The following is a 17,639-nucleotide window of genomic DNA, read 5'->3' on the forward strand; positions in this document are numbered from 1 at the left end:
GGGGGATAGTAGTGATACCAGGACACAATGGGGAGCAATAGAGCACAATGGGGATAGTAGTGATACCAGGACACAATGGGGGTAGTAGTGATACCAGGACACAATGGGGAGCAATAGAGCACAATAGGGATAGTAGTGATACCAGGACACAATGGGGAGCAATAGAGCACAATGGGGATAGTAGTGATACCAGGACACAATGGGGGTAGTAGTGATACCAGGACACAATGGGGGTAGTAGTGATACCAGGACACAATGGGGGATAGTAGTCATACCAGGACACAATGGGGGTAGTAGTGATACCAGGACACAATGGGGGATAGTAGTGATACCAGGACACAATGGGGGATAGTAGTGATACCAGGACACAATGGGGGTAGTAGTGATACCAGGACACAATGGGGGTAGTAGTGATACCAGGACACAATGGGGGTAGTAGTGATACCAGGACACAATGGGGGATAGTAGTGATACCAGGACACAATGGGCATAGTAGTGATACCAGGACACAATGGGGGTAGTAGTGATACCAGGACACAATGGGGAGCAATAGAGCACAGTGGGGATAGTAGTGATACGAGGACACAATGGGGGATAGTAGTGATACCAGGACACAATGGGGGATAGTAGTGATACCAGGACACAATGGGGAGCAATAGAGCACAATGGGGATAGTAGTGATACCAGGACACAATGGGGGTAGTAGTGATACCAGGACACACTGGGGAGCAATAGAGCACAGTGGGGATAGTAGTGATAACAGGACACAATGGGGGTAGTAGTGATACCAGGACACAATGGGGGTAGTAGTGATACCAGGACACCATGGGGGTAGTAGTGATACCAGGACACCATGGGGGTAGTAGTGATACCAGGACACAATGGGGGTAGTAATGATACCAGGACACACTGGGGAGCAATAGAGCACAGTGGGGATAGTAGTGATAACAGGACACAATGGGGGTAGTAGTGATACCAGGACACAATGGGGGTAGTAGTGATACCAGGACACACTGGGGAGCAATAGAGCACAGTGGGGATAGTAGTGATACCAGGACACACTGGGGAGCAATAGAGCACAGTGGGGATAGTAGTGATACCAGGACACAATGGGGATAGTAGTGATACCAGGACACAATGGGGATAGTAGTGATACCAGGACACAATGGGGGTAGTAGTGATACCAGGACACAATGGGGGTAGTAGTGACACCAGGACACAATGGGGGATAGTAGTGATACCAGGACACAATGGGGGATAGTAGTGATACCAGGACACAATGGGGGATAGTAGTGATACCAGGACACAATGGGGAGCAATAGAGCACAATGGGGATAGTAGTGATACCAGGACACAATGGGGGTAGTAGTGATACCAGGACACAATGGGGAGCAATAGAGCACAATAGGGATAGTAGTGATACCAGGACACAATGGGGAGCAATAGAGCACAATGGGGATAGTAGTGATACCAGGACACAATGGGGGTAGTAGTGATACCAGGACACAATGGGGGTAGTAGTGATACCAGGACACAATGGGGGATAGTAGTCATACCAGGACACAATGGGGGTAGTAGTGATACCAGGACACAATGGGGGATAGTAGTGATACCAGGACACAATGGGGGATAGTAGTGATACCAGGACACAATGGGGGTAGTAGTGATACCAGGACACAATGGGGGTAGTAGTGATACCAGGACACAATGGGGGTAGTAGTGATACCAGGACACAATGGGGGATAGTAGTGATACCAGGACACAATGGGCATAGTAGTGATACCAGGACACAATGGGGGTAGTAGTGATACCAGGACACAATGGGGAGCAATAGAGCACAGTGGGGATAGTAGTGATACGAGGACACAATGGGGGATAGTAGTGATACCAGGACACAATGGGGGATAGTAGTGATACCAGGACACAATGGGGAGCAATAGAGCACAATGGGGATAGTAGTGATACCAGGACACAATGGGGGTAGTAGTGATACCAGGACACAATGGGGGTAGTAGTGATACCAGGACACAATGGGGAGCAATAGAGCACAATGGGGGTAGTAGTCATACCAGGACACAATGGGGGTAGTAGTGATACCAGGACACAATGGGGATAGTAGTGATACCAGGACACAATGGGGATAGTAGTGATACCAGGACACAATGGGGGATAGTAGTGATACCAGGACACAATGGGGGATAGTAGTGATACCAGGACACAATGGGGGATAGTAGTGATACCAGGACACAATGGGGGATAGTAGTGATACCAGGACACAATGGGGGATAGTAGTGATACCAGGACACAATGGGGGTAGTAGTGATACCAGGACACAATGGGGGTAGTAGTGATACCAGGACACAATGGGGGTAGTAGTGATACCAGGACACAATGGGGGATAGTAGTCATACCAGGACACAATGGGGGTAGTAGTGATACCAGGACACAATGGGGATAGTAGTGATACCAGGACACAATGGGGGTAGTAGTGATACCAGGACACAATGGGGGTAGTAGTGATACCAGGACACAATGGGGGTAGTAGTGATACCAGGACACAATGGGGAGCAATAGAGCACAATAGGGATAGTAGTGATACCAGGACACAATGGGGAGCAATAGAGCACAATGGGGATAGTAGTGATACCAGGACACAATGGGGGTAGTAGTGATACCAGGACACAATGGGGGTAGTAGTGATACCAGGACACAATGGGGGATAGTAGTCATACCAGGACACAATGGGGGTAGTAGTGATACCAGGACACAATGGGGGATTGTAGTGATACCAGGACACAATGGGGGATAGTAGTGATACCAGGACACAATGGGGGTAGTAGTGATACCAGGACACAATGGGGGTAGTAGTGATACCAGGACACAATGGGGGTAGTAGTGATACCAGGACACAATGGGGGTAGTAGTGATACCAGGACACAATGGGGGATAGTAGTGATACCAGGACACAATGGGCATAGTAGTGATACCAGGACACAATGGGGGTAGTAGTGATACCAGGACACAATGGGGAGCAATAGAGCACAGTGGGGATAGTAGTGATACGAGGACACAATGGGCATAGTAGTGATACCAGGACACAATGGGGGTAGTAGTGATACCAGGACACAATGGGGAGCAATAGAGCACAATAGGGATAGTAGTGATACCAGGACACAATGGGGAGCAATAGAGCACAATGGGGATAGTAGTGATACCAGGACACAATGGGGGTAGTAGTGATACCAGGACACAATGGGGGTAGTAGTGATACCAGGACACAATGGGGGATAGTAGTCATACCAGGACACAATGGGGGTAGTAGTGATACCAGGACACAATGGGGGATAGTAGTGATACCAGGACACAATGGGGGATAGTAGTGATACCAGGACACAATGGGGGTAGTAGTGATACCAGGACACAATGGGGGTAGTAGTGATACCAGGACACAATGGGGGTAGTAGTGATACCAGGACACAATGGGGGATAGTAGTGATACCAGGACACAATGGGCATAGTAGTGATACCAGGACACAATGGGGGTAGTAATGATACCAGGACACACTGGGGAGCAATAGAGCACAGTGGGGATAGTAGTGATAACAGGACACAATGGGGGTAGTAGTGATACCAGGACACAATGGGGGTAGTAGTGATACCAGGACACACTGGGGAGCAATAGAGCACAGTGGGGATAGTAGTGATACCAGGACACACTGGGGAGCAATAGAGCACAGTGGGGATAGTAGTGATACCAGGACACAATGGGGATAGTAGTGATACCAGGACACAATGGGGATAGTAGTGATACCAGGACACAATGGGGGTAGTAGTGATACCAGGACACAATGGGGGTAGTAGTGACACCAGGACACAATGGGGGATAGTAGTGATACCAGGACACAATGGGGGATAGTAGTGATACCAGGACACAATGGGGGATAGTAGTGATACCAGGACACAATGGGGAGCAATAGAGCACAATGGGGATAGTAGTGATACCAGGACACAATGGGGGTAGTAGTGATACCAGGACACAATGGGGAGCAATAGAGCACAATAGGGATAGTAGTGATACCAGGACACAATGGGGAGCAATAGAGCACAATGGGGATAGTAGTGATACCAGGACACAATGGGGGTAGTAGTGATACCAGGACACAATGGGGGTAGTAGTGATACCAGGACACAATGGGGGATAGTAGTCATACCAGGACACAATGGGGGTAGTAGTGATACCAGGACACAATGGGGGATAGTAGTGATACCAGGACACAATGGGGGATAGTAGTGATACCAGGACACAATGGGGGTAGTAGTGATACCAGGACACAATGGGGGTAGTAGTGATACCAGGACACAATGGGGGTAGTAGTGATACCAGGACACAATGGGGGATAGTAGTGATACCAGGACACAATGGGCATAGTAGTGATACCAGGACACAATGGGGGTAGTAGTGATACCAGGACACAATGGGGAGCAATAGAGCACAGTGGGGATAGTAGTGATACGAGGACACAATGGGGGATAGTAGTGATACCAGGACACAATGGGGGATAGTAGTGATACCAGGACACAATGGGGAGCAATAGAGCACAATGGGGATAGTAGTGATACCAGGACACAATGGGGGTAGTAGTGATACCAGGACACAATGTGGGTAGTAGTGATACCAGGACACAATGGGGAGCAATAGAGCACAATGGGGGTAGTAGTCATACCAGGACACAATGGGGGTAGTAGTGATACCAGGACACAATGGGGATAGTAGTGATACCAGGACACAATGGGGATAGTAGTGATACCAGGACACAATGGGGGATAGTAGTGATACCAGGACACAATGGGGGATAGTAGTGATACCAGGACACAATGGGGGATAGTAGTGATACCAGGACACAATGGGGGATAGTAGTGATACCAGGACACAATGGGGGATAGTAGTGATACCAGGACACAATGGGGGATAGTAGTGATACCAGGACACAATGGGGGTAGTAGTGATACCAGGACACAATGGGGGTAGTAGTGATACCAGGACACAATGGGGGATAGTAGTCATACCAGGACACAATGGGGGTAGTAGTGATACCAGGACACAATGGGGATAGTAGTGATACCAGGACACAATGGGGGTAGTAGTGATACCAGGACACAATGGGGGTAGTAGTGATACCAGGACACAATGGGGGTAGTAGTGATACCAGGACACAATGGGGAGCAATAGAGCACAATAGGGATAGTAGTGATACCAGGACACAATGGGGAGCAATAGAGCACAATGGGGATAGTAGTGATACCAGGACACAATGGGGGTAGTAGTGATACCAGGACACAATGGGGGTAGTAGTGATACCAGGACACAATGGGGGATAGTAGTCATACCAGGACACAATGGGGGTAGTAGTGATACCAGGACACAATGGGGGATAGTAGTGATACCAGGACACAATGGGGGATAGTAGTGATACCAGGACACAATGGGGGTAGTAGTGATACCAGGACACAATGGGGGTAGTAGTGATACCAGGACACAATGGGGGTAGTAGTGATACCAGGACACAATGGGGGATAGTAGTGATACCAGGACACAATGGGCATAGTAGTGATACCAGGACACAATGGGGGTAGTAGTGATACCAGGACACAATGGGGAGCAATAGAGCACAGTGGGGATAGTAGTGATACGAGGACACAATGGGCATAGTAGTGATACCAGGACACAATGGGGGTAGTAGTGATACCAGGACACAATGGGGAGCAATAGAGCACAATAGGGATAGTAGTGATACCAGGACACAATGGGGAGCAATAGAGCACAATGGGGATAGTAGTGATACCAGGACACAATGGGGGTAGTAGTGATACCAGGACACAATGGGGGTAGTAGTGATACCAGGACACAATGGGGGTAGTAGTGATACCAGGACACAATGGGGGTAGTAGTGATACCAGGACACAATGGGGGTAGTAGTGATACCAGGACACACTGGGGAGAGCAGTAAAGCACAGTAGGGATAGTAATTGTGCACACAGCAGAGGAGGGAGGTGGGTTGTAGTAGTATTAGCAAAAGAGTAAGTAGTGGAGTACAGTGGGGGTAGTAGTTATACTTGCACACGGAGGGGGAAGATGTGTGGTAATAATAATTTAGTAGTGGGGGTAGCGGTCACACACTAGAGTAGTAGTAGTAGTAGTAGTAGTAGTAGTAGTAGCAGCAGTAAGGGTTGTAGAGCAGACTGGGAGTAGTAGTATTAGCAGCATTAGTAATAGGGGTAATAGTAGAGCAGACTGGGAGTAGTAGTATTAGCAGCATTAGTAATAGGGGTAATAGTAGAGCAGACTGGGAGTAGTAGTTTATCAGTAGTGGAGGTAGAAGTCACACACTGGTGGGGGCAGTAGTGATAATTGCACATTGTGGGGGTAGTAGTAACACACTGGTGGGGATAGTAGCAGTGTACAGTGGGGGTAGTAGTCACACACTGATGGGGGCAGTAGTGATAATTGCACATATTGGGGGTAGTAGTAGTAGTATCAGTAGTGGGGGTAGTAGTATTATCAGTAGTGTGGGTAGGAGTATTATCAGTAGTGGGGGTAGTTGTCACACACTGGTGGGGGTAGTAGTATTATCAGTAGTGGGGGTAGTAGTATTATCAGTAGTGGGGGTAGTAGTATTATCAGTAGTGGGGGTAGTAGTATTATCAGTAGTGGGGGTAGTAGTCACACACTGGTGGGGGGGTAGTAGCAGTGTACAGTGGGGGTAGTAGTAGTAGTATCAGTAGTGGGGGTAGTAGTCACACACTGGTGGGGGTAGTAGTATTATCAGTAGTGGGGTAGTAGTCACACACTGGTGGGGGGGTAGTAGCAGTGTACAGTGGGGGTAGTAGTAGTATCAGTAGTGGGGTAGTAGTCACACACTGGTGGGGGTAGGAGTATCAGCAGTAGTGGGGGTAGTAGTCACACACTGGTGGGGGTAGTAGTAGTATCAGTAGTGGTGGTAGTAGTCACACACTGGTGGGGGGGTAGTAGCAGTGTACAGTGGGGGTAGTAGTAGTAGTATCAGTAGTGGGGGTAGTAGTCACACACTGGTGGGGGTAGTAGTATTATCAGTAGTGGGGTAGTAGTCACACACTGGTGGGGGGGGGGGTAGTAGCAGTGTACAGTGGGGGTAGTAGTAGTATCAGTAGTGGGGTAGTAGTCACACACTGGTGGGGGTAGGAGTTTCAGCAGTAGTGGGGGTAGTAGTCACACACTGGTGGGGGTAGTAGTATTATCAGTAGTGGGGGTAGTAGTCACACACTGGTGGGGGGGTAGTAGCAGTGTACAGTGGGGGTAGTAGTAGTATCAGTAGTGGGGTAGTAGTCACACACTGGTGGGGGGGTAGTAGCAGTGTACAGTGGGGGTAGTAGTAGTATCAGTAGTGGGGTAGTAGTCACACACTGGTGGGGGTAGGAGTATCAGCAGTAGTGGGGGTAGTAGTCACACACTGGTGGGGGTAGTAGTAGTATCAGTAGTGGTGGTAGTAGTCACACACTGGTGGGGGGGTAGTAGCAGTGTACAGTGGGGGTAGTAGTAGTAGTATCAGTAGTGGGGGTAGTAGTCACACACTGGTGGGGGTAGTAGTATTATCAGTAGTGGGGTAGTAGTCACACACTGGTGGGGGGGGGGTAGTAGCAGTGTACAGTGGGGGTAGTAGTAGTATCAGTAGTGGGGTAGTAGTCACACACTGGTGGGGGTAGTAGTATTATCAGTAGTGGGGGTAGTAGTCACACACTGGTGGGGGGTAGTACCAGTGTACAGTGGGGGTAGTAGTATCAGTAGTGGGGGTAGTAGTCACACACTGGTGGGGGTAGTAGTATTATCAGTAGTGGGGTAGTAGTCACACACTGCTGGGGGTAGTAGTATTATCAGTAGTGGGGGTAGTAGTCACACACTGGTGGGGGGTAGTAGCAGTGTACAGTGGGGGTAGTAGTATCAGTAGTGGGGGTAGTAGTCACACACTGCTGGGGGTAGTAGTAGTATCAGTAGTGGGGTAGTAGTCACACACTGCTGGGGGTAGTAGTATTATCAGTAGTGGGGGTAGTAGTCACACACTGGTGGGGGGTAGTAGCAGTGTACAGTGGGGGTAGTAGTATCAGTAGTGGGGGTAGTAGTCACACACTGGTGGGGGTAGTAGTATTATCAGTAGTGGGGTAGTAGTCACACACTGCTGGGGGTAGTAGTAGTAGTAGTATCAGTAGTGGGGGTAGTAGTCACACAGTAGTGGGGGTAGTAGTATTATCAGTAGTGGGGGTAGTAGTCATACACTGGTGGGGGGGGTAGTAGCAGTGTACAGTGGGGGTAGTAGTATCAGTAGTGGGGTAGTAGTCACACACTGCTGGGGGTAGTAGTAGTATCAGCAGTAGGTATAGGCAGCGGGGGTCAGAGCCATTACGGGCAGCAGCAGTAGGGGGCGCTCACCGTATAGAAGGCTCCGTTGGCCGCTCGCACCTCCACCTCTATCCCGTCCATCCCGCACACCGGCTGCTGCCTTCGGCTACCGACTCCTCGCTGTGTCCTGATTGGCTGGAAGTTTCACAGCCCCGCTGCTGATTGGCCGATCCTGCCCGTCTCTCCGCCAATCACAGCGCGCAACAAAATCAACATCAGCGACACTCCGATCCTCGCGTCCTGATTGGCTGCGGCGGGAGAGAGGCCGCGTCTGATTGGTGGGCGGTGAGCAGGCGCACGGCGCTGACAGCTGTGTGACGTCACAGGGGGTGGGACAGCTGGAGAGCACGCGGCGGTGCGACTGGAGGAATCCCGGTCACTATGGCAACACGAACGTATAAGGACAAGCTACAGAAATAGCAGCGTGACTGTCAGATGATTGGACGCCGCGAGACCGGGGCGGGGCTACAGCGATGACTGGCAGAATGCAGGGCGGCGCCAGTGGAGTGTGACTGGATACAAAGTAACGAGAAGAATGGAGGAGGGGGGAGGAGAGCTGGAAAGGGCGGGGCTCAGACGGGCGTGGTGCCCAGGAGGAGGAGTGACAACAGCAGGGCGTGGTGTATAGGAGGGGAGGGGCCACACATGGGACAGGAGCTCAGATAGGGTTGTGGGTGCAGCAGGGGGGAGGGAGGTGTGTATAGGAGGAGGGGCACAGACAGGCCTGGTGAGGGTGTGGGATCATAAATGAGGGGGACAGGCACAGGCAGGGTTGAGGGAGGGTCCACGGGTGGGTGGGTGGGGGAGCACACATGGGGGGAGGTGTACATATAGGTTGGTGGGTAGGAGAGTACACATGAGAGGGAGGAGCACAGACAGGTTGGGGAGGGGCACAGACAGATGAGGGGGAGGTGCACATACAGGTTGGTGGGTAGGAGAGTGCACATTAGAGGGTGGAGCACAGACAGGTTGGGGAGGGGCACAGACATGTTAGTAGGAGAATGACCATCCTAGGCGGAGGTCTTCCTAAACTCCCAGCTGCTCCTGCCTGCTGTCCATCCAGTGGCGGCTTTGTCATCCTGTGTATATATGAGTCAGATCACCTTAGCAGACTACAGCTCCCCACACACATACAAGGCATCTTGTCCAGCTGGAGGCGATCTCTCGGGTGACAGTCCAGTGCAGAGGCTGTACAGACACGCCGCTATCTTGCAGGCTAGCGACATGTTCTTTTCACACGCGAGTTAAGGTCCGTACACACCCCCAACTTTTATCTGCAGACGACAGACCAATTTCACTAATTCCATGTTATTCTGAGAGCATACCTACACAATCTGTTCATAGTATTCAACATCTGTTAAGCCCTCCTGCTACATGGCAGTGGTAAAATTGGCCAATCATCTGCAGATTAACATTGGATGTGTATATGGAGCCTCAAGGTGTGTACACATGCACTACTGACGCCAACGACGGGTCCGTCAGACAGTAGCGATGTCGGCGGACTGATAGGGCTGTTTCTGAGCGATCCCCTGAGCGTACACCTTTACGCCACGAGGCAGGTGGGGTGAGTACTGGGAACAGTGGTGCGGGGGGGGGGGGTGTTCTTGGTTGGGTGTTATCGGTCGCCTCTGCCAAGTTTCATCTAGGTGTGAGTTCCCAGCTGATTGGTAGTTATTGCAGGTTCTCTGCTCATTGGATTAGATTGAGAGCCCCTCTAAAGGTGGCCTCTAACGATCCAATTTCTAGCGAAAAATCGTTAAATTCGCAGATCCGCTACTGCTCCAAGACTGAACATTGTGTTATTTTTAGTATAACCAGTGTAGCCAGGCCACAGTGATCCAGTCAGGAGATAGTTTCTGCCCTTTCCGCTGATTAGACATAGGGAGACCCTGCTGTGATTTAGCGCTAGACTACTAACGACAAACGAAAGCATTGTGCTCTCTTGTTCTCCATTCCACAGGGCACCACTCGCCCATTGGCTGTCTGTTGCCCCTCCTCTCTCCATAGAACGGCACCCCCTGCTTGGCCGCAGCCAATGTGCCTGTACAATGCTCATTCACCACCTGTCACCCTAACAGACGAGAGGACATACTGTGACAGTCGCAGCTGTGGGCCAAATTGCTAAGAATTTAAAATGGGGTGTCTCCAGCGGACACCCTAACAACGTCAGGTGCAGTTCCTGAATGCGGCCCCTGCACTGGTGTCCTCTGGGTGGGAAGGCTGTGCTGTCATCTGCTGTAAAAGAAGGGAGGAAATTTAGGGCAGCAACCTGTGCTGTATACCTTATTCCACAAAGGTGCTTACAGCAAGCCAGAAGCTTTATTAATACAGTATTGTGGGATGCCCAGGCAGGTGGATGGTAGAGATGGGAGCTCCAGACAGCTGACAGTCCTCCTGCAGCCCACTGAACCTCGCTAGGACCCCTCTTCTCAAACATGGCCGTTCTCCTGATCATGTATGAGCTTAGGCACACTGTGTAGGCACCAGTCACGGCTCCCGCTTCACATTTTTATGAGGGCACAATGGCTGGCTGGTGGGGCCCATTTGGGTGATCAAAATCACTGTATGGCGAGCTTTAGATATTGTTTGCCTAACTCAGGTGATAAAATGAAGGCTAACTAGTCCAGCAGTGATAGGGACCAAATGTAGACATCACACACAGAACTCACCGGCTTTTGAGCAGAGCACACTGTCCAAATGATGGAAGAAACGTTACCTACAGATGTGCTTGGCTAGTTTGCTGGTATTCTTTCACCCTTACTTGCCAGCAAGCTGCTCCTGTGTGGACAGATCACAGACAAATCATTCCAGCCTGTGTCTGATGACTCTGCAAGCAAGGGGAGGGGGGAGGGGGGAGAGGGAGAGAAACACTGTGTGAAATTCCTTATCTTAGTAGCTAAGCATTGCTGCAGACTAGAGCTTGCATTTTACAGACAGGAAGTTATGAATCAGGATACTGTAATGCCATTCATTGGCTAATTTAACAGAAAATCAGAAAGCTTTCATCTAATAAGCCTTCTTCAGACTCTGTTCCTGTTGACTGATGATGTTATAACACACAATCAGAAGGAGGTAGAGAGATTTTTTTTTGCATATATAAGTGTCATCCAAATACATTAATTACAAGGGATCTTGCAAGGATTGTGAGGTATTTATGGCAAATAGATAAGACTCTTGGTTTACTTAATGCCTACATAGACTCAGGCTGACATGGAGTTTTTCACAGACCCTATCCTGTTTGGTGTAAGCTGCCAGAGCCTGGAAACAGTTATCTGCATGTTACTGAGCAGGGAGGGGGGGGGGGGTTGTTGGCACTTGGGGGGCACAGTCATTTCCAGGGGGGTGGGCAGTGTTCCAGTGTAGCATGCTGCAGGCTCATGGTGACAGCTGTGTGAACCTATTTGACAAGCCCTTGTTGAATTGGTTCAGGGGGAGCCATCGCTGGAACATCGAGCTCGAAGGGGTACATTATTGTTCCGACCTTAATTACCCCAAGACCGCACACAGCGCAGCACGCTGTGCATATAGAAACCATTAGTGGTGATTGGAGGGGGCGTTCCTGACGACAAGAAGAGAGGAGGAAGTACAGTCACTTCCTCCCCGCCCATCAACAACGTTCTGCTCAAGTCGAACATGTCGGCTGCACAGAGCAGGGGGCACAGGGGCCGCTGGAGAGAGAGGATGGTGCTGATTATTTCTGACTTGTCTGATCTGCTCCTGATCGATAACGGGATAGATTTTGTGAAGTAACGATCTGAAAATCGATCCCGTTATTGATCAGGGGCAGTTTGGACATGTACACACAATGGAACTTCCTGTCAGTTTACCCGTTGTGACGACTGGAAATTGCATTGTGTGTACCCAGGGCCGGCCTTAGGTTTCACAGCGCCCTGAGCGAAAGCTGATTTTTGTGCCCCCCCTTCATCCTCTTCGCGCACGCACGCACGCACACACACAGGCCCATATGCAATTCATCTTTTCTCCTGAGATATCTCCTAGGACAGTGGTTCACAACCTTTTTGACGTTGGGACACAAATAGAGTTGGGCCGAACCTCCGATTTTAGGTTCGCGAACCTGGTTCGCGAATTTCCGCGGAAGGTTCGGTTCGCGTTAAAGTTCGCGAACCGCAATAGACTTCAATGGGGATGCGAACTTTGAAAAAAAAAAATAATTATGCTGGCCACAAAAGTGATGGAAAAGATGTTTCAAGGGGTCTAACACCTGGAGGGGGGCATGGCGGAGTGGGATACATGCCAAAAGTCCCGGGGAAAAATCTGGATTTGACGCAAAGCAGCGTTTTAAGGGCAGAAATCACATTGAATGCTAAATGACAGGCCTAAAGTGCTTTCAAACATCTTGCATGTGTATACATCAATCAGGTAGTGTAATTAAGGTACTGCTTCACACTGACACACCAAACTCACCGTGTAACGCACCGCAAACAGCTGTTTGTGTAGTGACGGCCGTGCTGGACTGGTGCGCACCATGGCGAGAGTGCAGGTTTTGGTGGCTTTACAGCCCATATGGTCGCCTGGCTGATGTAGCTAAATGACAGAACAGTGACTGTCCAGCTGATCAAATTTGGTCTGACCACAATGAGGCAACGACCTTATTATCGTGGGTGTGCCCCCCGAGACACTCATCTAGGCGCCGGTCATTGCTTCATTGTGATACGCAAGCCCCTTCACCACGGCAAGGTAATGATCACGAAGGGGAATGGGCGCATGTACATGCCTTTTCTTTTGTTGTTGCAGCTGCCCGCAGTGCAGCCAGAAAAATTAGGCAGTCATGTTCACGCACCAGAAAAATTATTACAGCGGCCGCTGCTAGCAGCGGCCTAAAAAATTCAGCAATCCGCCTGGAGTCCTGGACCCTGTTGGTGGTGGCGGAGAAGGTAGTCAAGCGGCCTGCAGGCAGACATGCTGTGTGGAGAGACTGGGAGCGACTTAGTCTTCTTGGGGCAGGCCAGGCAGCCAGTCACACGGCGTGCAGGCAGAGATGCTGTGTGTGCGGGGACTGACTTAGTCTTGGGGCGGGCAGCAGCCCTCCGGGATCCATGCCTCATTCATTTTGATAAAGGTGAGGTACTTAACACTTTTGTGACTTAGGCGACTTCTCTTCTCTGTGACAATGCCTCCAGCTGCGCTGAAGGTCCTTTCTGACAGGACGCTTGCGGCAGGGCACTGAACAGAACAGGTATGCAGTGGCGTGTTCACTAAACAGAACAGGTATACAGTGGCGGGTTCACTAAACAGAACAGGTATACAGTGGCGGGTTCACAGAACAGGTATGCAGTGGCAGGTTCACTGAACACAACAGGTATGCAGTGGCGGGTTCACTGAACAGGTATACAGTGGCGGGTCCACTGAACAGAACAGGTATGCAGTGGCGGGTTCACTGAACAGGTATACAGTGGCGGGTCCACTGAACAGAACAGGTATGCAGTGGCAGGTTCACTGAACAGGTATGCAGTGGTGGGTTCACAGAACAGGTATGCAGTGGTGGGTTCACAGCACAGGTATGCAGTGGTGGGTTCAATGAACAGGTATACAGTGGCGGGTCCACTGAACAGAACAGGTATGCAGTGGCAGGTTCACTGAACAGGTATGCAGTGGTGGGTTCACAGCACAGGTATGCAGTGGTGGGTTCACAGAACAGGTATGCAGTGGTGGGTTCACAGCACAGGTATGCAGTGGTGGGTTCAATGAACAGGTATACAGTGGCGGGTCCACTGAACAGAACAGGTATGCAGTGGCAGGTTCACTGAACAGGTATGCAGTGGCGGGTTCACTGAACAGGTATGCAGTGGTGGGTTCACAGAACAGGTATGCAGTGGTGGGTTCACAGCACAGGTATGCAGTGGTGGGTTCAATGAACAGGTATACAGTGGCGGGTCCACTGAACAGAACAGGTATGCAGTGGCAGGTTCACTGAACCGGTATGCAGTGGTGGGTTCACAGCACAGGTATGCAGTGGTGGGTTCACTGAACAGGTATGCAGTGGTGGGTTCACAGCACAGGTATGCAGTGGTGGGTTCACAGCACAGGTATGCAGTGGTGGGTTCACAGCACAGGTATGCAGTGGTGGGTTCACAGAACAGGTATGCAGCCAGACAGGAACAAGTTAAGCCTAACTAATCTTTCCCTGAGAGACAGTCTGCAGCAGCTCGCCCTACTCTCACTAACGCAGGCAGCACACGAGTGACCGTAATGGCCGCCGCTGCCTGCCTTATATAAGGGGGGGGTGGGGCTCCAGGGGCTAGTGTAGCCTAATTGGCTACACTGGGCCTGCTGACTGTGATGTAGAGGGTCAAAGTTGACCCTCCATGTGCATTATGGGGCGAACCGAACTTCCGCAAAGGTTCGCCTGCGGGACGCGAACGTGAACCACTGAAGTTCGCATGGAACCGTTCGCAGGCGAACCGTTCGGCCCAACTCTAGACACAAATGCTCAGATCTCCGTGACACGTCACATATGTATCTATATATATAATAGACTAAGGCCACATACACACATCAGACCATAGTCTTTTGAAAATGAAAGATCACAGACCAATCGTACCACCCTTCATGTAGTATGAGAGCCATACTCTACACAGTCTTTTCTATGGAGCTGAACTCCACATCAGAAAAAAATCTTTGCAAGATGCTGCACACACAGATGCTGTACAGACACAAAAGATCAGTATCTGCAAAAGATCTGTTCCTGCCAAAAATCCATTCCTGCAAATTGCAATGATAGTCTATGAGATCTGCAGATCATCATACACACATGATTTAACTGACGTTCATCTGCAGATCAGATCCACCAGGATGGATTTTCAGATCTGCAGATGATTGCTTGATCTGCAGATGAATGTCAGTTAAATCATGTGTGTATGATGATCTGTAGATCTCATAGACTATCATTGCAATTTGCAGGAATGGATTTTTGGCAGGAACAGATCTTTTGCAGATACTGATCTTTCGTGTCTGTACAGCATCTGTGTGTGCAGCATCTTGCAAAGATTTTTTTCTGATGTGGAGTTCAGCTCCAAGTGCCTCAACCTTTAAACAAGAAGAAGAAGTACCGTACTTTGCATGAGAAAATTTATGCGTGCTCAAACACCAAGTTTAAGGCCTCTTTTCCACGGACTGTTGAGCTGTGTGCTCAGCAAGCAGTTACCAGGCAGCAACAAGCAGTTACCAGGCAGGCAGCAGCAAGCAGTTACCAGGCAGCAGCAAGCAGTTACCAGGCAGCAGCAAGAAGTTACCAGGCAGCAGCAAGCAGTTACCAGGCAGCAGCAAGCAGTTACCAGGCAGCAGCAAGCAGTTACCAGGCAGCAGCGAGCAGTTACCAGGCAGCAGCGAGCAGTTACCAGGCAGCAGTGAGCAGTTGTGAGAGTTTGAGAGCCATTTCACTGCCTATTCACAGTCCATGGAAAAGAGGCCTTACCCTAGCAAGTCTGACATTGCAAATCTGGCCTAATTGGCTATTCATGAGGCAATGCTCATGCAAATGCATGCACAAACCAATACCACAAAGCAGTCACCCTGCTACATGCTACATTAGCACTATCCGGCTTAGTGCACACCAGAGCGGTTCGGCAGCGTTTTGCGATCCACTTGCGGCTGCGGATACGCTTGGGTAATGTATTTCAATGGGCTGGTGCACACCAGAGCGGGAGGCGTTTTGCTGAAACGCATACTCCCGAGGTGAGGCATTTTTTGGATTGCGGAGGCGTTTCTGCCTCCAATGTAAAGTATAGGAAAAACGCAAACCGCTCTGAAAAACAGCAGTTCAGAGCGGTTTTGCAGGCGTTTTTGTTACAGAAGCTGTTCAGTAACAGCTTTACTGTAACAGCCTCCCACTCCGGGGTGCCGCTGTGGTTCCCAGGCAGCGAGAGAGCACTTTGCAGTATTGGTTTTTTGACCCTGCATAGTTTGGCATGCGAAAGCAAATGCATATTTGCATGAGCATTGCCTCATGAATAGCCAATTAGGCCGGATTTGCAAAGCCAGACTTGCTAGGGTTAAACTTGGTGTTTGAGCACGCATACATTTTCTCATGGAAAGCCTACTTCTTCTTGCTTCAAGGTTGAGGCACGTACTGTATTAGATAGATAGATGCGGCGTATGCTACGACGCGGGTTGGCTAGTAATAGAAAAAATACTATTAATAACCACGAATGGATGGAAAGAGTGCATTATCCTGAATACACTTAAAAAAGAAGGATAGCACCTTTCAGGAATATTAATAAAAACAATCAGTGGGACAGTTAGCTGCCGCCTTCCCCCATTTAGAATGGTAGCGCAGCACTGACAATTTACACCATGGTTATAGCCGCAGTGTGCCCCCCCCCCCCCCCCAAATAAAAACGCCCTCAGACTCAGTGTAGGTAGGTAGCCAGGTATAGGTGCCCCCAGTATAGGATCTCCTGTGTAGGTGCCCTCAATATAGGTTGCCAAGAATAGGTGCCCCCAGTATAGGAAGTCAGTTGAAGGTCTCCATCCCCCCCCCCCATAGGTAGCCAAGCGTAGGTGCCTCCAGTATATGTAGCCAGATGTTGGTGCCCTCAGTAAAGGTAACCAGCTATAGGTGCACACAGTATAGGTAATCAGGTGTAGGTGCCCTCAGTATAGATAGCCAGCTATAGACGCCCCCTTGGAAGCCGGCGCCCCGAGCGACTGCTCAGGTCATAGGCCGGCTATGTGTGTACCAAGCCGAAGCACAACCAATACTTTGGCTGTGGAGACCTTTTACGTGGAATTGGTGATGGAAGCACAATAGGGACATCTTGTGGCCAAACTGCTAACTGCAGCCTGCGCCCTCCCTGTGCAGGAAGATGTCTCCCTGTGATTTGGCTCTAAAGGTGGCCACACACGATACAATAAAATGATCCGATTTTACAGCAATTCGATAAAATGATCATATTTACAGAAAATTCAAAAGCTTTTTTTTTTTTTTTTATTCGAGTGAGAATTATGATTGGATTTCTTGTTTTTTTTTAGATCGGGAGTGGCGGAAATTTGTGATCAATTCTTTGAAAGATTGTATGGTGTGTGGTAGATTGAAAATTTCGTAATGTAGAGATGCAAGCAATTTTTTCAGAGTTTTCAATTTATTGTTTTCATAATTGGGGGATAATGAACAGAAGTGTGGTGCGTTGGTCACATTTTAAATTGTATCCATTTCGAAATAAATGATTGTAAATCTTGAATTGGAAAG

The 17,639-nt window shown here is 49.7% G+C and overlaps 1 protein-coding gene across 1 annotated transcript in view; it reads right to left on the reverse strand.

Annotated features, from left to right (window-relative positions):
* The window catches only part of FXR2 (FMR1 autosomal homolog 2), a 67,649-nt gene extending 59,066 nt beyond the window's left edge, over positions 1 to 8,583 (reverse strand). Inside the window, exon 1 of the mRNA XM_068273854.1 lies at positions 8,462 to 8,583. Within this exon, the coding sequence (XP_068129955.1) occupies positions 8,462 to 8,512 (51 nt within the window). The 5' untranslated portion in view covers positions 8,513 to 8,583. The remainder of the gene's footprint in view (positions 1 to 8,461) is intronic.
* Between the last annotated feature and the right edge of the window lie 9,056 nt (positions 8,584 to 17,639).

This window comes from Hyperolius riggenbachi, chromosome 3, assembly GCF_040937935.1.
Source record: "Hyperolius riggenbachi isolate aHypRig1 chromosome 3, aHypRig1.pri, whole genome shotgun sequence".
NCBI classification, from domain to species: Eukaryota; Metazoa; Chordata; class Amphibia; order Anura; family Hyperoliidae; genus Hyperolius; species Hyperolius riggenbachi.